The sequence below is a fragment of the Plasmodium knowlesi genome (assembly GCF_000006355.2).
Source record: "Plasmodium knowlesi strain H genome assembly, chromosome: 14".
Classification (NCBI taxonomy): Eukaryota; Apicomplexa; class Aconoidasida; order Haemosporida; family Plasmodiidae; genus Plasmodium; species Plasmodium knowlesi.
Window position 1 is genome coordinate 2,944,275 of NC_011915.2, and position 22,939 is coordinate 2,967,213.

Below are 22,939 nucleotides of genomic sequence, written 5' to 3' on the forward strand. Positions count from 1 at the left end.
AGAGTACGCGGGTTCGCGTGGTGGGTGTGCCCTTTCTCAAGTGTACATACATAAAAGATTTTATTATATATATATATATATATATATATATATATATATATTTTTATTTCATTCCCCCCTTTTCCATCTGCGGATGTGTAAAACGAGGTTGCACCTGGGTAATTCCCCTTGGAGAGCATCAACTTGGAGAAAATGCTCCTCCCTCATTTAGGGGATATCCATGTGGGTGTATTTACCCCCTGTGTGTACTGAGCGCGCACATGAGCGTCACTTTCGTTTAGAACTGAACTGAATTTATCCTGAAGCGGATAGGGAATCCTCGATTTTAAGAAAATATACTTTGCATAAGGTGGCTACTAATTAGGGGAAACGGGTGGGGGGATAGCTACCTGGAGAGAGGGCCAGTGTCGTTGCGTGTTTCCAACGGGAGTAAGACCAATTTCGCTAAATGGTGAAGTACGCAGAACATATTTTACCTGCCTAGGGCCTGCTGGTGGAGAGGTGCGTACCCCTTAGATGGACGAGCTGCACCACAGAAGGAGATTCTCCGGGAGAATCATCTCACCGATGGAGAATGCACCTCCGTCTTTTGACACCTCCTTGGGCGTCCTCAAGCAGTTGGAAATGGGACGCACTGACAGGAAACAAAAAAAAAAAAAAAAAAAAAAGAGTAAATTGGGAAAAAAATGGGAACCGAAGTCAATGTAAACTATGCAAAGCTACGACACGCCAAGCTATGCCATGTCAAACGCCAGTCCCGCTCAACGAATTTGTGAACGCGCCAAATTAGTGGAGCCGAATCATAGAAAATTTTGTTATTTTTGACGAGGGGGCATACCCCTTAACGATGACCTGAACTTCATGACAAGCGCACCTCAATGTTGTCTCGATTTGTAACCTAACACGCAGCCTCCCATTTCGTATGCATTGTATGATGGGAAAAAAAAAAAAAAAAAAAAAAAAAAATACCCTCCCCCTTTTTTAATTTTTCTAATCGAACAGTCCATATTATACATTCCCTTTACGATACACTATCTGGGGATGTTCCTACTTAGTCATTTCCTTTTTTGCACTCCCCTTTTTTTATTTTCGCGTGCTTCTTCACTTCCCCTTTGGAATTCTTCTTTCTCCCGAATGGTTATTCTCTTAATTTTTAATTAACTTTTTAATGCCTTGGATGGGCCATTATTTAGATAATTTTTTTTTTTTTAATCTGATCGCGAGGGAGTGACTGACGATACTGACCCGGCACGAATGTACTAACTGCTTCTCCCCCAGGTATTAGAGGAGGAAGTGGGGATGAATTTGAAGTGGTGAAGTGGTTGCGCGACTGACCAAAGTAGTATACGAGTCTTGTTCACTGCGCAGGATTCATCGAGCTAGAACAATTTAGGAAAGAAAAGGAAAAGATAAAATTCCCACATTTTTTAAAACGAACTCCCCCTGAAGGAAAACGCCATCCTAACAACACAATGACCATATGTAAGAGCAAGAAGAAAAACACGGGATCGGAGGATGATAAGATGCTTTACAAGACATGCACGGAATCCACCGAATATCTTCATTTATATTTTAAGGAGTTGAAGGAACACCTGATCACGCACAAAAAGTATGAGGAGCTCTTTAACTTCTGCTACAACACACTGAGGAATATAAAGAACCCCGCCATCTCGCGGACCACAGCTCTGAAGGTACGCAGGTGGAGGTTTATACATATGTATAATAGAGTTTCACGTGGACAACCTACTCTCGTTAAGATTGATATGTGGAACTCGTAAAAAGATGTAATTTTTTTTTTTTTTTTTTTTTTTTTTTTTTTTTTTCCATCCCCCTCGTTTTTCCCCCTGCAGGTGGTCGGAATAGCATTCACTCTGAATCCGAAGTGTGCAGACCTAACCGTGAGCAAAGACATCATCACATATGCATACAAACTGCTTAAGCGAAATGAAGAGGGGACGAACAAAAAATACTTCACATACTTTGGTCACAGCACAAACATAGAAAAAGACAGCCTCGTCAGTGAATCCATAAATTTGTTTAAGACAACGGAAAAGATTAAAGCGAGACAACAATTGAAGGATCATAACTTTATTAAAAATATTTTTAGAAAGATACAGAAGAAGAAGATTTTTATTGGACAGGGATGCTCCGTGTCTTATTCCCCGGTTCTTAATGGTAATACATTTATGGGGGTCACAAGGGATGGTTCTCCCTATGTGCTTTCTGAGGGATGCCCCCTTCTCCTCATGTCCATTTCCTCCTTTTTTACCGCGTTATCGTTTTACCTTTTCTCATTACGTATCCTGTCTTTCCCCTGTGGGAACATTTCTCAGATTTCACAAACGCAAAGAAGGATCTGCTCGATCTCCTCGAAACGGAGTTTGTAAGTCATGGCAAGATTGACCAGATCTACTCTGACTACGTGAGGTGAGGCTACCCCCCCTTCCCCAGAACATATCGTCCCCAGGCATATATCGCACTCAATTGTAAAGAATGCCAGGACAACCGCACCAAAATATTATAACATTCGTCATTCCCCTCCTCTCCACCCTCGTAGGTGCCTTAATGAGGTGAAGGAAAGGACCATCGAATTTTTAGAAAATGGCGAATATGAATCTTACTGCAAATTTTTTAATGTAATGAATACAGCTCGAATGCGTGTGTGAGAATGTGTTGGAGTTCTACCCCTCGGTGCCAGCATCTTTCTCTGTACATATTGCGGCATATCCCCTTACACACACCTTTCTGCACATGTCCCTGCACCGCCTGTTCCCCCCTGCAGGAAATGCAAGAGGAAGATGAAATAAACGTTCGCTACGAATCCTACCTTCTGAGTTGTCCAGAATTGTTCAAGGACAAGGAGCACAAGGATTCCAACAGAGGGATGACCCCCTCGCAGAGGGAACAGGCAAAAGGAACAGTGAGTGGACCATTTTTAAAGAACCAAGTGGGTATGGAGGAGGCAAAGAAAAAGACAAGCAGCATGAGCAGGGGGGTGGATAACCATTCAGAGATCAACAGCGAAAAAAATATCACCTCCCCGGTAGGATCAAATAACAAAAAAAAAATTAATGAGAAAAATGAATATAAATTATTATCGAAAAATATTACTAGTAGTCTGACCAAACTCGCTTCTTCCTTCGTGAGAAATGCTCCATCGGGGGTAGCATGCAATGGAGAGGTGGAGCCCAATATGAATGAAGAAGTGGTGACACTTGCAAAGGGGGAGATGATGAACCAGAAGAAACCTCCTTGTGATGGTGGCAGTGTGGAAGGAGGGACTGGAAACAAATCAATCCTGTTTTCTCCGAACAACAAGTCGTTGGAGAATCAGCGTGAAAAGGGGCGAAGTAACATGGGGAAGAGTGCTTCGGTGGAGAGGGATAACAAGAACGATAAGGAAAATGGAAAAAAGAAAATAATAAACACAAGTAAGAAGAAGAAAAAGGAGCAGGGTGATGAACAGAGTACAGAACCCCCCTTATTCCCCGATGAAAGAGATATTCCGGGGGATGCACACGTAGACACAAAGAAGAAGCCCTCCTTCAACAAGACAGTCGCGTTTGATCTTGTAGCAACGGAGAAGGAATTACAAGGTACGTTTTTCTCGCGGGACAATGCGACGATATGGTGCCTCTATACATGACTGCAACCATATAGTTGATGGGGATAAGCGGGCATTCGCGTCGGGGCACATGTTGATTGTGAGCATGTCTGCACAAATGAGTAATGCACATAATGAGTGGTCCATTTATCCTCCCATCCATCTTTTCATGCAAGTGTTTGGCATTTCCCCCCCCCCCTTCTCACAGATCACAAAGGCACCGGAAAACACCAAGCGCCCCCGCGGAACGACCATTTTAACGAAAAGGAGATCGAAATAATAAACGAATTCAACGCATACCTAAATGAGGGAATGAGACATCTGAAAACGCAACAAAGCCCCTACCAAAAAGAGTGTAAAGAATTTAACAACTACGTACATGATGGAAATAATGCTCTTTGGGATAGCCTCATAAAGAAGAGCAATTTTTACTCCATTAAGGAAGATTTTTTAAATTACAATAAATTTTTGAAGGCAAAGGAAAAAGACGCAGAGGAGCAAACACTGGGAGATCTCCTCGGAATGAACAAATACATTGATTTGAAAAAAAAAAAAAGTAAAAATAAAAATAAAAACAGAAAAATGAATCCAGATGAACTGAACTGTATCATCAACAAATTTACAAACAATTTATCTGAAAGTAGATACTTGAAGAATGAGCAGAAAATTCCATCACAAGAGGACGCGGGAGGAGGAATGTCTTTTAACCCTATTGGAAATCCTCTAGGAATTAATAAAAACCACAGTGATAAGAGAGATTCCATAATTTCATCACAAAGAAATGATTCAACACACATCTCCTCCTGGAATAAGTACTTCACGAAAAATGATAACATATCATACGTACAGGACGCAGTATTAAAAAATGGGTCCCTGTTGTTAAGGGACGACAACCTCGAGGTAAGTCTGTATTAAATTGCAGTATTGCTCTGTCTTATGGAAAAGGATGTTCTCCCTTGCGTGGAATATCCAATCTGTAGTAGAAGCACACATTGGAAGAAGAGATGCATTCACTCATTCTTTATTTTTTTTTTATTATATTATTATTATTATATTATTATTTTATTATTATTTATTTTTTTTTTTTTGCACTTTCCCCTCTGCAGATATCCCTCAGTCAGCACTACTACGGCAACAACGGGTTGATAAAAATTTACGTGAAGAATAAGAAGATGGTGAACTACTACGACATGGATATTAGTATATCGAACAAAATTCTGTTCCCTTTGAAAATCAAGTTTCTGAACTACGAGAGGATGCTCTGCGCGAATGCGACCAACTGCTACGTGAGTGGCTGCTCCATGTTGGCGACGTGAATTGTGCACTATGCGAAAAATGATGCGAAAAATGATGCGAAAAATGATGCGAAAAATGATGCGAAAAATGATGCAAAAAATGATGCATGAAATGTGCATAAATTCTGCGTGAACTACCCCTCGAATGGTGTTCTTGAAATGGAATAATTTTCTCCTCCTTCCCTCGCAGGAAATGGCCGTGAAGTGCGTACACATGTACAAGGGCTTTCCCCTAATTAAGATTTCCTACCGGTAAGGGGGGAAAAAAAGTTCAGCGGGATTTCCATCAAATTTTGTACCATCAGAAAAGAATGGTCCATCGATGAGTCCGTTGCAACGTTCGTGTGTGTGTGTGCACTCGTGTGATTTTCCACAGAGATGCCCATCTGTGAGTGAAAATTTCTTTTTTTCCACTCGCAGCATGCAAGACATGTTCAGAAAAAGTATCGAGTTGAGGCTTCCCATCCCCATCAACAAATTTATGAAAAACGTTAAAATCACGAAAGAGGTTTTTGTGAAATTCTGGAACAACGAAAATTTTAATATATATAAAAAGGAGAAGATGATCCATAAGGCCGACTCGGTGGACACAGAAGACATCGTTTCCATCTCCTGTTTGGTAATGCCCATAATATAAGTGAACATCTCTATGCCTATGTTTCCTTTATGTTGTGAAGTCTGCATGGATCGGCATTTGATTATCCCTCCCAAGCTCTCAACCCCCCCCTTTTGTGTGCCATCATTTAAAGTGTTCACGTGCATGTACAGGTGTTCATTTCCATTTGTGTACCCCCCACCCCCCTTGTGCAGGGAAACGCCCTAAGTGTGTGCTACATAGAAGATGCAATTTATTTGAGCGGATGCTATGCGGACAATGCAAGTGCACTGGATAATTATTTCGTTCTCGTCGGAATTGAGGTTCTGAAGAACAAACTGAAGATCATATGTAAGTCGAATAATCCCACGTTATCATCGGCCATACTTTTTTTAATCATACTCATTCTTAAGAAACACAACCAGGTTTAGTCACGGAGGGATAGTGAATACATAATTTATTTATATTCCCTGTTGTGCATTAGCTTTTTATTGTCCACTGATTTATGATAACGGTCGGCTAGGTTTCGAATTAAGAGCACACGAAATGTCCAGCCGCTTCTTTGTCTCTTTTTTTTTTGTGTGTGTTTAGGGATGATAATTGTTTTTTTTTAAAGTTTATTTTTTTTGTAAATATGTAACAGTAGGTACACTTTTTTTTTTTTTTTTTTTTTTACGCATTTTGGCTAGCGCTAGCTGAGCACATATGCTTACTTATTTCTTCCATGAGGAAATATCCCCACCACATAAATACACTTTGTTAATATATTTTTCGCTTCAGTTCTACATATGTAAAGGTGAATGGATATACTGCTATCAGCTCAAAGTGTGTTGCACGAGCTGTAGAACTATTTTTATAATTTTTTTAAAGAATGACCAACCCTGTTATTATGCCATGCCGGACGAAGGTTTTGTCTGCCTTCCAATTCGGTTAACAACCTGTGTGTTAATTTTGATTAAGAGGAGTTCCCATCAGTTTATCTTTTTTTTTTTCCGGGAAAGCACATGTATTGGGTGAGCAGAAAGTGGTGAAAGGTAATAGAACTACGTTCCCCCAAGCGTTGCTAACATTTATTGCCTACCTCCCACCTAAGGGGTGAAAAATATCAGGGAAGGCAATTTGCGGTGACAAATAAATGGAACTGCACGGGGACCCTTTTGTAGCAAATCGTAAACACAGGAAAAATGTAAATTGAATAATTATGTTGTAAAACCTTGTCCATTTTTTTTTTTTTTTTCTTCTTCTCTCCTTTTTCCTTACCGCACAATTACACATTATAATAATGAACGTACCACTTGCTCGGATGGAACAGGAACAATGGTTATTTACTTCCCAAGGGAATGGTCGCCATCTGGAAGATTCCCCCATGGAACGAGTCCAAATGGGGAATAGGAATATACACATATGCCCCTGCATTGGGGCGTAACCAAGCTACTTTTCTATGGACATTCCATTTTTATGAGCGTCATGTACAAATTCTAAGGTATTGTCACTACAGTGAGCATCACAAGCATGTGTATTCCCCATGCAACGATGTGCGCAAAAGTGTGCACGCTTGTGAGCAGAAATGCCTATTTGCGCGTTCCGTTTAGAGATAACTTGGGTGTAACCTTCCAAGAACTGCGCATTCCTGCAAGTGAATAAATTTGTCAAGATGCAAAAAAATTAGTGTTTCGAGGAATGTTCCTCGGAGGGAGATGTTGACACATCCAAATGCATTTGAATAGTCCCATAAAAAAATACTTGTTAATGTTGCACCAAAGTGGCATTATATTTGCCTGAACTGTTCATATATTTCTGCACATTTTCTTTTTTTTTTTTTTTTTTTTGGCTGTTACTACCGGTACAACGTCATAATTTGGGGTCTACATGGGAACAGCTCACAGTGGTGTGCAACCACAGGAAATAGGATAAATGCCGCACGGAGGTTAAGAAATTGCTACAAATTCACGATTCTACATTAGGGATAAAAGTAAATATAAAACTATATTTACCCTCAGTAATCCTAATCTTCGCTCTTTCACATGGTTAGTCGAAGTAATGAGTTTAAAAAAAAAAAAAATGCTAACATGTGTAATATATGAACAGCACACCTTAACGTTCTGGAAAAAAAAAAAAAAAAAAAAGCTGTACACATTTTTAGTTTACAAACAGCTTTGGTTAGCTGCAATTTTTTTTTTTTTTTTTTTTCCTAGCCTTAAGAAAGGCAATTTTGATAACGAACAGTAAGGCTCATTATTTTGCACACGTAACTATCAATTGTTGGCTTCGGGTGTGAAACTAGCAGAGGTGATGCAGTAAGAACAAACTGAAACAAAAAAAAAAAAGAAAAAAAACAGAAATCCATTTACCCATCTGTGCGCAAGTGTAACATAAGCGAATATACACATGTACCTTTATCTGTACATATTTTTCTGCGCAGGCGAAAAGGCAACCCTTCTGCACATAAATATGTAAAGATATAAAATATACCTGCACATGTTCATAAAAAAAAAAAATTATCTATTCATCCGTTTGGTACTTTAAGCATCGCATTTTGTAAATTCCACTTTATATATATATGTATATATATTTTTTTTTTTTTTTTTTTTTTTTTTTTTTTTTTTGATGTTGTAACGGCATGGTGTTACATTTGAAAAGTCTCCGTTTAAATGTAGTTGTAAAAAGTAAAAATAAATTTTCATCAGAATTAAGAAAGTGGCACACATCCTTAACACTTCTCCTTTTGTGAATTGATTTATTTCATAAAATTAAGTTTCTTCGTTTATTCGTTTTTCCGTTTTGCGTTTTCGCGTATCTGCGCTTTTTCGTTTTTCGCTTTTTCTTTGCTGCTCCCCCTTTTTTTTTTTTCTTTCAATTTTAGCAGTCTTTAAAAACTTGTGCCATTTTTAACGCACACACGCGTGCATCTGTACCCTTCCCACAAAAAGGTGCCTGTGTTTAAGGCATTTTTTGTTCAAAGTGAGGAGATTAATTCTTCTTCTACACATCACGAAGGCAGTACATCCTTGCAACTGTAGTTTTTTTTTTTTTTTTTTTTTTTTTTTTTTTTTTTTTTTGACCATTTATAAGAGGAAAGTCGCTTTCCTATGTTTACTTTGTTTATTTGTTCGGCACCTCACCCATTAGCCGCATTACCCTCTCACATCTCTACAAAGTTATCGTGTTACACCACGTTAGCGCGTTTCCACTTCCCCCAATTGTTGTAAAAATGGAAAAGCAATGCCCTGTGTGCTACTACAACTTACCGGACCCAGAATCAGCTATCGCCCCGTACGACACGGAACTGAATTATTTCATGTGGGGGCCAGGTTTCGAATGGCAACCAGAACCAGAGGTGAAGAATATATTAGTGGAGGAGGAAAATTATGAAGAGTCTGAACAATCGGAAGAATCAGTTGCAGGGTTAGAAGAATTAGACGAAAAGGTAAATCGAAATGAAGCCAAAGATATGTTCAATACTAAGAGCAGCAATGGAAAATTAAGGATAGAAGATGCCTCACACAATGCCAGGAAATTGGGACTAGCTCCATCAAGTACGGACGAGAAGAAAATTAGAGATTTGTATGGAGATAGTTTAACTTATGAGCAGTACTTAGAATATCTAACCATGTGTGTGCACGATAGGGATAACATGGAAGAGCTTATTAAAATGTTTTCACACTTTGACAATAACTCTTCTGGATTTTTGACGAAGAACCAAATGAAAAACATTTTGACAACTTGGGGAGACGCCTTAACTGAGCAGGAGGCGAATGACGCACTCAACGCTTTTTCATCAGAAGACCGAATCAATTACAAGTTGTTCTGTGAGGATATATTGTCCTAGATGCGGAGCAGAGGTGAGTGTGTCGAAAAGCGCGTTCTCTAATCGTCGCAGTGTTTTTGTTAGCCTACTACTAGCAGTAGCCATGACCCTCTACCTATTCAGCTCCAGCTGCAATCTCAACGCTCAGCATTTTTTTTTTTTTTTTTTTTTTTTCGTTTGTTTCATGAGCACCCCCTTCTTTTAAATAACCTGCATCAACATGCCATCTGCGCGAATGAAGAATGGCGAGCCCTTGTACTGTGCCCATTTGGTTTAATTCGTTTGACGCTGCTGCACTGCGCAGTTTTTAACCGTAGCCGCGCCTTGATATATTACATGCAATCCGTTCGCGTCCTTCCGCGTTATATTTCATTCTACCTTGTGCGTTAATTCCTTTTTTTTTTTTTTTTTTAAGAAAAAGAATTAAAAGTTATCATGCATATGTGTCCTTTTTTTCTTTCTTTTTTTTTTTTTTAAGACTTATTTTTGTTGAATCATCCGTCCGTGTATGTGTCCCGAACCTTCCCTATGCGTAACGTGTAAAATTGGAAAAAGGGAAAGAGAAAAAAAATGACACCATTTGGAGGCGAAATGCTTTGCCCCTTTTTTCCATCAAAATTTATCATAAACAATACTACTTGTGCGGTAGGTGTGTATGTGTGTGTTTGAAGAGGAAACGACAGCATCGCCTTTTTTATTGTTGTCCACTCGATTCATTTCAACCATGGCTAAGAGCCTGGACATGGTAGAATGGAGTGTTAACGAGTTCGTCAATTTTTGGAACGCTAATCACGTGGCCAAGAAAAAAACGCGTAAACTAGGAACTAAAACAATGATGCATTAGCAATGTTGCACAGGAGGGGGGGATTGTGTAAAAGTGGCGTGTTGCAGTAGTGAGTGGAAGTAGGAAGGATGTCCTGTGCCCCCCCCTTGTAGGAAGGTATAATTTATGATACGGAGAAGAATGTGAATAAAAGGCGTACTTGTTTTGGGGCACGAGAATGTCGATCGAGTAGGGGCCCATTGGTTGCATATACCTCAGGTGTAGACAGTTAACCAAGGGTGTGTGTGTATATGTGTGTGTGGTGTATGCACTTCCATTACATGGGTGATACACAGCTAGTGCGTGGTACTTGTGCTCCCACTTCGTATTCGGTTCTTTTCATCCTTTTTTGCTCCCTTTCAGGGGCAGAGCTGGAGGAGGAACCAGTAGAAATCAGAGAATTGGTAGAGGGATAGATTGGCCGGATGGTCAGGTGAACCACGACCTTGGCCAACAATTTTAACAGTTCTATTTGAATCTACAAAGGATTCATTAATGATATTTATGTGGTCTTGATAGGAACATAATTTGTTGGAGAAAATTATTAGCAGTAGGCCATTAGAAGAGATACAATTTGTTGCTAATCTGATAATGTGGAGATATCTTTGACTCCCCGAAGAGATAAATTTGGATGTGGGAATTAAATTGGGTGGATCCAAAATGACAATATCGAAGAGTTCTTTGCAGTTTTCCAAAAAGGTAATTGCATCGGAACAAACAAATTCAATGTCCTTATTTCTGAGGTTGTTCATGTAAGCTGACTCTTCAGCTAAGTTGGTAAATTTTCTATCCTTCTCTACACACAGTACCTTTTTAGCCTTGCCTTTTTTTGAACACTGAATACCAAACGATCCTACATAGGAAAACAGATCCAGAACTTTTTTATCATATGCATAGTCGGATATAAGTTGTCTTAAGTGTCTTCTGTTATGAAACCATCCTGTGTTTGGTGAGTTCAACATATCAATAAAAAAAAAACAATTATTTTCTTTTAAGATGACTTGTTCAGGCAATTTTCCGTGTACAATTTTTTTGTAAATATGTAACCTCTCATTTAATCTTTCTTTATTGTCATTTCTGAAGAGAATAACCTTAGGATTTAATACTTCCATAACTGCCTCATTAATGGTTGCAGCTAGTAATTCCATTCCAAGTGTTAAGTGTTGAATGGAGACGTAATCATGGTATCGATCGATGATGAGTCCAGGGATGTTGTCTCCCTCTCCATTGATGAGTCTGTAGGATGTATCACTTGGTAGGAGAGGCACTTCGCTGAGGGGATAATTTTGATTTGGGGGAATTTCCCCTATGGGAGATATAGCTGTATCCTTGGAGGGAATTCCACCTGTAGGTGCTACACCGGATTTGGATGCTTCATTGGTGCTGAGGCCTCCCCCCCAGTTGACACGCTTACCCCCCTCAACCATCTTGGAACGCCACGCCAAGGCTTTCTTCAACCGCTCCACAAAAAAATTCACGTTAACCGAGAAAAGCGCATTGGTACTTATTATCCTAGCCGTAATTAGCGAATACGGATTGAATGTAGCCACCCCAAAGGACTCATCATTTTCGTTCTTCACGTTAACTAACGTAAATGGGTTACCTTTCAGTTCTGCTAAATTTTTAACTTCATTGCTGTAAACGAAGGGAATGTTCCTTCTTAACCTGTTATCATGGGCATGCTTATTTTCGTTGCCCTTTAAATATAAGTCTGGCCTCCTGTGGGCCTTATCCACGTACTGTTCGTGGTGGTACTTAAGTAACTCTTCACCGAATTTTGTATTTTTTTCAAACTTTGCGTGTGCAAAGAACCTGGCGCGTGCAAAGAACCTGGCGTGTGAAAAGAACCTGGCGTGTGCTAACCCCTGTTGGCGATAGCTCTGTCTGTTGAATCTCACTTTTGCCATTTTGGTCCTCTCTATACTTGAGGGGTATCTACATCATGTGCATTCCTCCTCACGTGTAAACAACGGAATGGCGAACATGCTTTGTCACCAGGAGAGGGATTGTATGCACTTTTTTGTACTTTATCTCACTTTGGTTTTCTATTCTAAATGGAGTAGTGGCCCTGGGGCATGGAGTTAGAACCGCGTCATCGTTCCCACAAGTGAAACCCTGGGATGGTATTTGCCTTACCCGTTCGGATTTGGCCAAAAGTGCAAACAGTGATTCTGCAATGTGGAAGGAATTTAAACTCCGTTGCCACGTTACCGAAGTTGAAAAAAAAAAAGAAAAAAATGAAAAGAAAAAAAAAAAAAAAAAGAACAAATGCCTTTTTCCCTTTGTACCATTTGGAGGGCGCAAAGCAAGGTCGTCCTGTGGCAATTTTGTCCTTTCGCCGTTGTGCAGTTGGATTCATGATTTTACCCGAATATTTCGTTGCTTCTTTTTTTACCCTCTCCGCTAAACTGGTGAGAAAGAAGCGAGAGTCAAACTTGGCCATTTTGGTATCATCCCCTCCCTATTGTTTTTTTTTTTTTTTTTTTTTTTGTGACCCCCCACAAGGAAAAAAAAAAAAAAAAAAAAAAAAAAAAAAAAAACTAGCCATATAATAGCTAGTAATCAAGTTCATATAAATTACAAGTGTAGGGTTGGGGGAGAGAGAAAATTGCCTACACGTAAATGTAAAAAGGGAGGACTTAAATATTTACCTCTGCTGGTGAAATTATAATTGAAGGATAGACGAAATTAAGGAGAGCGAGGGATTGATTTTAAGAAGTAGCCCCCTCACAAAATCCATAGACGTTTCCCCTAATTTTTTCAATTTAAAGGAGAGCTAAAATGGAGTGGACATTCTAACCCAGGGGCAGGAATATTCTATACATTTTGACAGAAAAAAACAGAAATTATTTTTCCTCTTCGTAGGTGATACGTTGTGTTTAGCAGGCCCTGCATAGTTTTCCGGAGGTAGGAAAAACAGTGCCTGAACGAATGTGTATTTTGATAGGCGAAGCCTCGGTACGAGGGGCGCATCCCATGTGTATCCCCCCCCCCCCCCCCCGTGTGGTTAAACAATGGAAGAATACTTGCGAAAAAGGTATCTGCAGAAGGAGCCAAAAAAGGAGAAGCGGAAAAAAAAAAGTAATGTAAAAATATATGACAGTGAGGAAGAGGACAGAAAATTTCATGCACACATAGGAGATGATCCCCCTTCGGAAGATGACCCTTTCGTGGTGGAGGAATCAGACGAAAGTTCCGATGTTCCCATAGTGGTCACGGGAGATAATAACACAGAAATTGTGAACATATCAAAAGAAAGCAAAAAAAAAATTTTTTTAAGTTTGAAGGGAGAACTCAGTACAGAGAAGTTGATTGAAGAAACGAAGGAAGAGCCATGCAGGAGGAGTGTAAAGAAGTTGAGGAAGGGAAAGGACAGATGCAGTCGGGGAGGAAAAAAAGGAGGATCTACTAGTGGAAGGAGCGACAAAGGTGATGAGTCATCTGGGCGGGATTCCCAAAGTAGTAACTTTTCCAGGGATGGAGATGGGGGAGGGCGTCGCGCAACGGGGGATAAGGCAAAGGGTGGTAGATCAGGCAACGCTAGTAGTAGTGATTCCGATTTTTCCCCCCCGAGAAGGTTAAGAAGTGGTAATGGGGGAGGAGGAAGACATCGTAATAGTAGTGAGAGTGACTCGGATTTGTCTCCCCCGAGAAAGTTACGAAGCCGCGCAAGGGGGAAGCGGTCTGAGTCGGGATCTCTATCAAGTTCCAATATTGACAGTGAAGATAGTAAGGATGCACGTGACAATAGGAAATTCCCGTCATCTTCAGAGAAAGGTAAAAAAATGCAAGTAGGGAGATCCTCCGAAAAAAACAAAAATCAAAACATGGAGTCTACCGTCTATAGGGACAAAGGAGGGAAAATAATCTCGAGGGAGGAATGGATCAGCATACAAAAAATGGATATGAATACCAAGTATAGAAGAGGTGGAAAGAAAGGAGTAGAAGAAGAAGACCCAGACGTGGACAAATCGAAAAAAAAAAACAAAGACGCGAAGGAAATAGAATGGGGAAGTGGACTGATTCAAAAAGAAATGAGGAAAAAAATTTTGGAGGAAAATGATAAATTGGTTAAAAAAAAAAATATTGTAAATTATGAGTTCGACTCAGATTACGATGTAGAGTTAAGGAAGGCGAAGAGGAAGGAAGATCCCATGAATAAGTATTTGGATCACACGAAGGAGCAACCACAAAAGGCTATGTGTCGGTATCAGTCTCCCTATAACAGGTTCAACATTCTCGCCGGCTACAGGTGGGATGGTGTTGTTCGTGGAAATGGTTTTGAAAAGAGGAGATTCGAGGCCCTCAAACTGAAACAACATCGGGACAAAGTGGCCTACCTTAACAAGATCTCGGATTTGTGAAGGGGATGCTTTAAGAAGGAAGGCAATCATGTGGTCATACGGTGATGTGATAAGGATATATACCACGCCTTCCTACCGCCTTATTTTATTTTATTTTATTATTTATTTTTTTTTTTTTTGTTTCAAACCCGATGCGTGATGCCTCCTTACTGAGAATATTTAACAGGAATAATGGAGAAAGTTTTCACCACGGCAGGAGCAGAATCTATGAACCGTATGTGACACAACTAGTTTTTGTTGTGCGTGTGAATTGCTTCTTGTTGAAATTCTGTCACATGGTTGGCATTTTTCCCTTACACCCTAAATGTTTTTGTGGTGCCCAATTTGCACTTTTTTTTTTTTTTTTTTTAAAAAAACAAATCTATACCGGGGCAAAAATTATAAGGTGGAGGAGAAAGTCTCCTAGGGCGGGTTGACCTATTTTTTTTAAAACAAACAACACTTAAGAAGGAGTAACGATAATTTGTAAAGATATAAAAAGGCTTTTCACAGGTTCTATTTGGTCCAACAAAACGTTTCTGAATTTTTTTTTTTTTTTTTTTTTTTTTTTTTTTTTTTTTTTTTTTTTCGCGATGTGGAGAAGGGGCAAAAACTGAAGATCTTTTAAACTCAGTTACTTAAAACTGATAGGTGGATTCCTTTTTCACTGGGCGCGTAGCATGTCATTTGGGGGGTGGGGCTTTAGTAAGGGTCCCTGAAAGGCACGTCAACCGCAGTGTCGTTGGAAAAATAGCGACATGTCGGGTGGGAGAATACACCTGCCTATATAGGAACATATGTACATCTTCACGTTGTGCATTTCGCTCTTGCATAGGAAGGGTGGAGCACACGCTGTGACACTGCATATGGGTTACTCCCTCACGGAAGGATGCACCGTTAATTGTAATAAATGTATGTACCTATGTCCGCGCCTAAGTACCATATGTATGTCCATTCGTGTGAAGAAAAACCCCCAGTTTAACCACGCACACAATGAATAACCTACGGAGAGCAGTTACAGTCCGATGGCATGGAATACGGAGGGGAGAAAGCCAAGTGGACATGAGAAGGAGCAGTCACCTGGAGAGGATCATATGTACCTTATCATATCAGCAGAGGATAGGATGTTTGGCGAAAATACAACGAAGGGGATTATTTTTTAAAAGCGAAAAAAATGATATCATAAAAAACGAGATTGAAGAAATTTTAAAAACGGATAAGGATCCCCTAATGATGGGAAGGGGGTGGGCGAAAGACGTGAAAGAAATTGACTACACAGGAAGGACCGAAGAGAATGAACCACCAAAGGAGAACAACCAAAACGAGTATAGGAATAGAAGAGGCAAGTTTAAAAGGTTGTTTATTTTTATAGCTTTCCAAAGTATCCCCATCGTGGGCCTTATGTACTTATTTAAGTATATAGAGAGCGTCAAATTAGCAGAGCTGAACTTGACATTCGATTCATCAGATGATATAATAAAAGAAGCCTTGAAGCTTATAAGGGGAGATTCAAAATGTTTCTGTATGTACAGGGAGGGAGAAGAAATTAAAACGTTCTTCGTGGACCCACTGGGGCCCGAGGACTCCGAGGTGAACTACGAGCGGGGCGGAGCAGACACGGCAGATGCGACGGATACAGTGGAAGAGTTAATCTCGACAGATCCTGTGAAGGCAGAATTAGCCTCCCCGGGGAATCCTTCCGAAGGTATAAAGTGCGAAAGCCAGGCGGAGATCCCCTCAATTGGAGAGCCTTCCCATAATCCCCGTTCAAACCAAACGAATGATTTAACTAAAATAGTTCTATCACTGAACAAGCCACTAATGCAAAGAGTAATGAACGTGAAATCTCCAAGGGAGTTCCCCCTAAACTACCTCTACTTCTGCATCTCCAAAAATACGGAAATTTACGATTTTTTAAAAAATAGAAATGAGTTGATAACTCTTCTTTATTCTGACGATGCGAAAAACGTGTATGTCACGTTGACAGGTTCTGCCTCAATTATTGAAAATGAAGTTATAAGAAATGTAATTTGGACGGACAGATGGTCCTACCTTATTTCGGGAAATCACCAAGACAATTATGTATTAATTAAATTCACACCATCTACTGTATCTCTTAAAACAATTGGCTTTAACAATCAGCACTGGAAGAGTAACATCGTTCGCCGCTCTATGATGAATGACAAGATGGCTTGGGTCAAGACATAAAAACCCGGGGAGGCATCATCCAGTGTTCGGGGAAATGGGTCTTTCCAGGTAATAAATAAAGAGGAGGAGAAAAAAGGGCAGGAAAGAAAAAAAATGTTCTCTCCGCATATGTACATACAATAGAATATGTTGTTTACGTTTGGATGTGACAACAGTTTTTCGGTGTAGAGTGTACTGATGATAATTTTCAAGAAAAAATGAACCTCCTGAAAAATTACACAGTTATGGGATAGAAAAGCCACTTATTTACACGCTACACCTTATACAAGTATACGAACGGAAAAACATTCTTTTTACAAAAAAAAAAAAAAGGAAATGAGCGCGTAAAATGCAATAAACGCATGGTTGCTAATTTAAGTTTTTCTCTCCACTGTGATGAAGCGACATTTGAAAAATTGACAAAACGATTATCGTGCATTTTTTTTTTTTTTTTTTATATTTTTTTTTTTTTTTAAATTACATTGTGCCTTACGTGGTGTTCGATTTTACCAACTCTGATCTTTTCCCGCTGATGGTGGAAACACTTTAACCTGTGCCCCTGGTGGGAATTTCCAAGGACTGGAAGATAACGATGGGATGATCATTGACCATCGCATAACAAACAATTTAGCAAATGGCACAACGAACTGCGTAACCCCGTAACGTTATTTCGCGTTTCCCATGTGCCTAGAGCCGTCACAGTGCCACCCCTACAGCTATATGTGACATTATTACTATTATATATATATTTTTTTTTTTTTTTTTTTTTTTTTTTTTTTTTTGTGCCCATTCTGTGACCTTCTCATAACTACTCTGCATGTACTTTTGTTTTTCTCCCCCCCTTTTGCCCATCGTGCGAAACTGCTCATATTAGTGATAATCTTCTGCTAGAAGAGAAAGTATACAACAGTATACGCCATTTTGGGGGGGTTGGATGCTCCTCAGCGATGGCAATTACATCGCGCAGGGGGTATAACAGGGGAACTCCTTGGATAGGCATATTCGCATGATCATCCGAGGTGGCATTACTGGCTTGCACTTAGCAAACTGAGGGAGTGAGGAGGACTCAAGGCAGACCCACATGTTGATGCTACTGGCGAAGCGGAAAGGAGACACGTGCCGAAGGGGTCGTATTGTGCCAAGTGCAAAGGGGTAAGCAAACGCTTTGTAGTATTTGCGTCCATTTAACTAGGCAGAGATTAACAAAGAGATACACTATGGAACGGGTGAACCAGGAACCGGTGAACCAGGAACCGCCATCCGGCAAGATGGACACCTTGATGATGGCGCTGAGGGAAGTAATCCAAAAAATCAGTTCGTACCAAATGAAATATAGCATAAACCTGAATGAATTTCACAACCTTCTTTTTATAATTTCTATTCTGTTCGGTTTGGCATTTCTTTTTTATCTTATCGTAATACTGTGGAGCATTTTTTTTAAAGAATCCAAACCAAACAAAATAGTTTTACTCTTGGGTCCATGTGACAGTGGGAAGACGACTTTCCTATTCAAATTAAGAACAGACAAATTGTGTACAACAGTTCCTTCTATGAAAGAAAATGTAGCGTTCATAAATTTGAAGAATAACAAGTGGAAAAAGTGCATTCGCTTTGTGGACTACCCTGGACACCCCAAACTGTCATTCGGCCTAAATAAGTATTTCAACATCACCAATGTTATCATCTACATTTTGGACTGCTCGGATCGACAGGCTCTCAAAGTCGTTGCGGAGTAAGAACCATGAGTGTGTGAGTGTACGAGAAATTGCCCTCCATATGAACCTCTTTCAAGTGCCACTTGCAGACCAACTTGAAAAAGGTGCAAAGAGCCAGTTCAACACTACGAACAATTATTGCAAACCTCGCTTCTCCCTCTCCACACATACACACCCCGCAGGAAACTGTTCGAGCTGTACACAAACAAAGTTGTCGTGAAAAAGCAAATCCCTCTCATCATATTTTGCAACAAGACCGACTTGTGCAACTCGAGGCCGAAGCAAGTTATTAAGGAGGACTTGGAGAGGGAAATGTAAGACAAAGAGAAGATGCGATAAATATATCGCGTTGTTTGTACACTACATTCGACAAACAAACGATTCTTCCACTTATCCAAACAGAATATTATGCACACCTTTTTATTTCCTCTCCTCCCCCCCTCTTTCATATACACCCCCTTTCAGCGAAATTTTAAAAATGTCAAAATATAACAGTCTGGATGATGACTACAACGACGAGACCGAATGTTTAATGGGCACCAACTCGGAATTCTTCCGATTTGAAAAGGCACCATGTCATACGGTAAGTACCGTTTTCCCCATGGGGTAAACAACACAATGGCTATATTATCTGTTCTTTGAGGGATATCAGTGCACTGTATACACCATCCACATATGCCTTCTTTTTTTTTTTTTTTTTTTTTTTTTTTTGCCCACCCTTACCCTTTTGTCCTATAGGAAATTTGCAGTGGATCTGTAAAGAACAATAATATTGAAGAAGTGGTGGAACTTGTAAAGAAATTTTACTAACCATCTGGAAGTAGCTCCTTTTTTGTGAAACTCCGTCCCCTGTTCTGATCAAGGTGGACATTGTGTTCATTCATTGAAATACTTTTTAAGTTTTTTTTTTTTTTTTTTTTTTTTTTTCACAAAGAGGAACAACATTTTTGTTAATTTCCTCTCTAAGGGGTTCCACTTGACAGTTTAGCTTTTTTGTCTATCCGTGTGGATGTCTACATGTGCATATGTGTACGAATGTACGAGGTGTTCGCGTAGCAATGCACTTATATTTCGAAGGCATATACGTAAGGAACAAATGCCCATCGTACATGTAAGCAAAAAACTTCTTCATTCATCTAAAATTTTAAGTTTAATTAAGAAAAAAAGAAAAAGTTGAATGTAAACAAAAAATAGGGTATACGGAAAAAAAAAAAAAATAATAATAAAAGAAGGCACATTGCCTTGCATATAGCATGGGATTGTTTCACCTGTTGGAAACTTCATGGAAAGGACAAGGATATCTTCATGTATGCATGCGAAGGACGCGTCCAACATGTTTCGTGTACAACAGAACTGGCAAGTCATGCGTACTTATTTGAATAAACCAAACAATGATGAAAAAATAAGCACGGGTGATAGGCATTCGCAGGGAATATCACCATAAACATACACACATACATATTCGAAAGGGAGAAACTTCCTTGTTAAAAATACATGGAAGAGGGCGTCCCCGGGGCCTCCCCAAATCATGGGCAGAGCTACTACACGAACGAACAAACAAAAAAACAAAGGGGTGGTCACCCAAAGGAAAACAGACACACTACTGCACAGGTAAATTCGTGCCCATGCGCAGTGATTATTAAAAATGCAAAGTGAATTTACCAAAAAATAAAAAGAACAAAAAATTATCATAATACAGGATGGCCATTTAAAAGGAGTAAAACATGTAAAAATTAAACGAAACAGGGGAATAACTAATATGGGTATTTCCCAGTCGTGAGAGCCTACATCAAAGCAAAATCGCAAATGTGTATATGTGTGTGTGTGTGCAGAATGCATCAATCGTATCATTTGCACACACTTAAAAAAATATGAACATTTGAGCTATTTTAAAAAAAAAAAATAATGTTCATATTTTTTTTTTTTTTTTTTTTTTTTTTTTACCACCTTTGCACATTTTTTTCTGGAGCAAAATGGCTAGCTGTCTATGTTGCTATCTATTTGACATGATGGCGAAATGGGTAACCATGCCGCTACGCGAGGAAGTGGCATCACGCATACATCTGGTTACGCATCTCCCCATCAACTAGTCATACAAACTGTAGTTGAAGTCCTTGATCATGTAGCTCTTCTGCGACTTGAGGGTAAGGGGGGTACTGTCAAACTTGTCAGAATATCTTAGTGGCATGCACAAAAACTCCTTGTCGAAATTTTGAACGTCCATTTGGTCAAACAGGGGGGGCTTAAAAGGTGGTGTGACCTTCTTGTTGAGCAAATCCGTCCAGTTGATATTTTTAAAAAAAGGATGATTCTTAATTTCTTCTGCGTCGGTAGCTCCTGATCCTAATCTTTTTTTGGGATCTTTTTCAAATAATTTCTTTAACAAATCCACTGCATCGGGTGACAGAAAGCGGGGGTACCTCAACGTTTCGTGTTTGATTCTTTCGAACAGGTCAGCTCTAGTGGAACTATTAAACGGTAATCTTCCAGTTAACATTTCGTAGAGCATGATGCCCAGGCTCCACCAGTCCACAGCTTTCCCATGTCCACATTGGTCGATAATTTCTGGAGCTAAATATTCGGGCGTGCCACACAACGATGTGGCAGAGTTATTGTCGGAAATTCCTTCCTTGGATAGGCCAAAATCGGTTAGCCTTATATGACCCATTTCATCAAGTAACACATTTTCTGGTTTCACATCCCTATAAATTATATTTAGCTTGTGTAAATATTCCAAAGCTAGGATAATTTCTGCTATGTAAAAGATGGCCGCTTCTTCGGGAAGCTCTTTCATTTTGGATAAGTGGAAGAATAACTCCCCCCCGGGACAGTATTCCAATATGAAATATAACTTTTTGGTGGTTTGAAAAGCGTAATATAATTTCACAATAAACGGATGGGAGACACACTTTAATACATTCCTTTCGATTTTTGTATGTTCCAGTTGATTTCGTGAAATTATGTTTTCCTTCCTGAGTATCTTCATGGCGTACAACTTGTTGTTTTGGGTATGCCTTACAAGCAACACTTTTCCGTATGATCCCCTGCCAATTACCTTTAAGAACGTGAAGTTGTCTGGTCTCAGTGATTTTTTTCTTCTTCCATACGATAGGGATAGCGTTTTTCTGAGCCTCCCCTTCTTTTGCTTCTCATACTCATCGTGCAAGAACAGACAGTCGTCATTCAGCTTGAAGACGTGGCTGCTCTTGTCCTTCTTCTTGATCGGGACGCAGTTTGTCATCTTCGCCATGTTGTCTCTCTGGCACACGTTTCCGTTGGGGTTCGCGTGGAGATCGTCCCTAAGGAGGTAAAAAAAAGAAAGGGAGGGGGGGAGGGAGGGGGCAAATGAAGGTAAAAGAATGAAAATGATGCACTAAACTTGGAAGATGCACATTTTGGCGATACCGTATACCGTCCTGAGAACGGTCAAATATGTGTGCACTTTTCCTAACCCCTGATGGGTTGCTTCCTCCTCGCGGGGCTTGTTCTTCGCGCTCCTCCTGAAGGTCCAGTAGTTGGACTTGAACCCTTTGAATCTGGGAGATTTGGTACCCTCAGCCTTCTTAGAGGGGGGGGCGGACTTCTGCTTGTTCAACTCTCTCCGACCTTCTTCCTCCAAGAGGATCTTTGCATAAAAGTACATGTTATTGGAAAACATGTCGCCATTATCTCCATACATATTTTTCGAACTTTTAAAATTGCTCCCCTTGGAGCACATTTTCCAAAAATTTCGATTTCCATACGAATGTGCGCTGGCATATTTGTCTACCTGATTTTTATAATTGTTCATTTGGGCATCCGTTGAAAATTCAAGCCCTGCAGTAGTGTTCATTTGCATAAAATCCTCCATTTCCTCATTTTGGCAATTATTTCTCTTTAAAAATGGAATCTTGAATAAATACCCCCTTCTTTTGTTGTGATAGTCATAGTTTAGTTTAAATAATTTCGTCCACTCTATAGAATGGCGTGCCCGTCCTTTGTTCATAAGGCAATTGCTGTGTCTACTCATTTTTAAATTTTTACTTGGTGTGAAATTGTCATTAAAATTTTTCTTTTTTAAAATGTTCGCATTTTTTGCATTACTTGCGTGTTTTCCATTTTTGTCCATTTGGATGAATTTTTGTTGCGCACTGTTGCTTTCAATTGAGGCGATGCAGCCATTTTTTTCTCCCTCCTGTTGCTCTTCCTTTTCCACGTTGCTCTTCCTATGGGTAATTATTTTTTTGCTTTTCCCCTTATTTCTGTTGATTAAAAAGTTTAAATATTTTCGGAACCTCTTTTTGTGAAATGACATACCGCAGGAGTTTTCCGGGGGAGCGTTGTTGTTCTGCCTATTCTTTTCCGAGAAATACTTAAAAAACTTTATGTGGCTCATTTTGGAGGGGGGGGTGGTCTTTCTATGCTCTGTGTGTGTGTGTGCACATTCGTACGAAGTTGCGGCATGCCTCTTTGTTGTAGTACTTTGTGTATATACGTAACGATACACGACATAAGGTGTGTGTGAAAAAAGGAGGAATGCTCGTATAACACTTGGCGATATTTTTAATCAGACATACGCTCCAAAAGGAA

The 22,939-nt window shown here is 39.7% G+C and overlaps 7 protein-coding genes across 7 annotated transcripts; 5 read left to right on the forward strand and 2 right to left on the reverse strand.

Annotated features, from left to right (window-relative positions):
- Window positions 1-1,472: 1,472 nt before the first annotated feature.
- PKNH_1466000 (clathrin adaptor domain-containing protein, putative) lies at window positions 1,473-5,925 on the forward strand (the record flags this gene model as incomplete). Its single annotated transcript, XM_039113709.1, has 10 exons — window positions 1,473-1,691; window positions 1,851-2,175; window positions 2,334-2,427; window positions 2,558-2,636; window positions 2,783-3,596; window positions 3,813-4,504; window positions 4,711-4,890; window positions 5,090-5,151; window positions 5,320-5,518; window positions 5,710-5,925. The coding sequence occupies 10 exons, from the start codon at window positions 1,473-1,475 to the stop codon at window positions 5,923-5,925; spliced, it is 2,880 nt and encodes a 959-aa protein (XP_038970076.1).
- Window positions 5,926-8,705: 2,780 nt separating this feature from the next.
- PKNH_1466100 (myosin A tail domain interacting protein MTIP) lies at window positions 8,706-9,323 on the forward strand (the record flags this gene model as incomplete). Its single annotated transcript, XM_002262501.1, has 1 exon — window positions 8,706-9,323. The coding sequence occupies one exon, from the start codon at window positions 8,706-8,708 to the stop codon at window positions 9,321-9,323; it is 618 nt and encodes a 205-aa protein (XP_002262537.1).
- Window positions 9,324-10,484: 1,161 nt separating this feature from the next.
- PKNH_1466200 (uncharacterized protein) lies at window positions 10,485-12,032 on the reverse strand (the record flags this gene model as incomplete). Its single annotated transcript, XM_002262502.1, has 1 exon — window positions 10,485-12,032. One exon carries the CDS (start codon window positions 12,030-12,032, stop codon window positions 10,485-10,487), a length of 1,548 nt encoding a protein of 515 aa, XP_002262538.1.
- A 1,107-nt stretch (window positions 12,033-13,139) lies between these two features.
- PKNH_1466300 (uncharacterized protein) lies at window positions 13,140-14,489 on the forward strand (the record flags this gene model as incomplete). Its single annotated transcript, XM_002262503.1, has 1 exon — window positions 13,140-14,489. The coding sequence occupies one exon, from the start codon at window positions 13,140-13,142 to the stop codon at window positions 14,487-14,489; it is 1,350 nt and encodes a 449-aa protein (XP_002262539.1).
- Window positions 14,490-15,461: 972 nt separating this feature from the next.
- Window positions 15,462-16,676, forward strand: PKNH_1466400 (conserved Plasmodium protein, unknown function; the record flags this gene model as incomplete). Its single annotated transcript, XM_002262504.1, has 1 exon — window positions 15,462-16,676. One exon carries the CDS (start codon window positions 15,462-15,464, stop codon window positions 16,674-16,676), a length of 1,215 nt encoding a protein of 404 aa, XP_002262540.1.
- Window positions 16,677-17,923: 1,247 nt separating this feature from the next.
- Window positions 17,924-19,180, forward strand: PKNH_1466500 (signal recognition particle receptor subunit beta, putative; the record flags this gene model as incomplete). Its single annotated transcript, XM_039113710.1, has 4 exons — window positions 17,924-18,387; window positions 18,553-18,684; window positions 18,836-18,953; window positions 19,109-19,180. 4 exons carry the CDS (start codon window positions 17,924-17,926, stop codon window positions 19,178-19,180), a joined length of 786 nt encoding a protein of 261 aa, XP_038970077.1.
- Window positions 19,181-20,456: 1,276 nt separating this feature from the next.
- On the reverse strand, window positions 20,457-22,745 carry PKNH_1466600 (RAC-beta serine/threonine protein kinase; the record flags this gene model as incomplete). The annotated part of the gene is made up of 2 exons (XM_039113711.1): window positions 20,457-21,669; window positions 21,823-22,745. The coding sequence occupies 2 exons, from the start codon at window positions 22,743-22,745 to the stop codon at window positions 20,457-20,459; spliced, it is 2,136 nt and encodes a 711-aa protein (XP_038970078.1).
- Window positions 22,746-22,939: the final 194 nt, after the last annotated feature.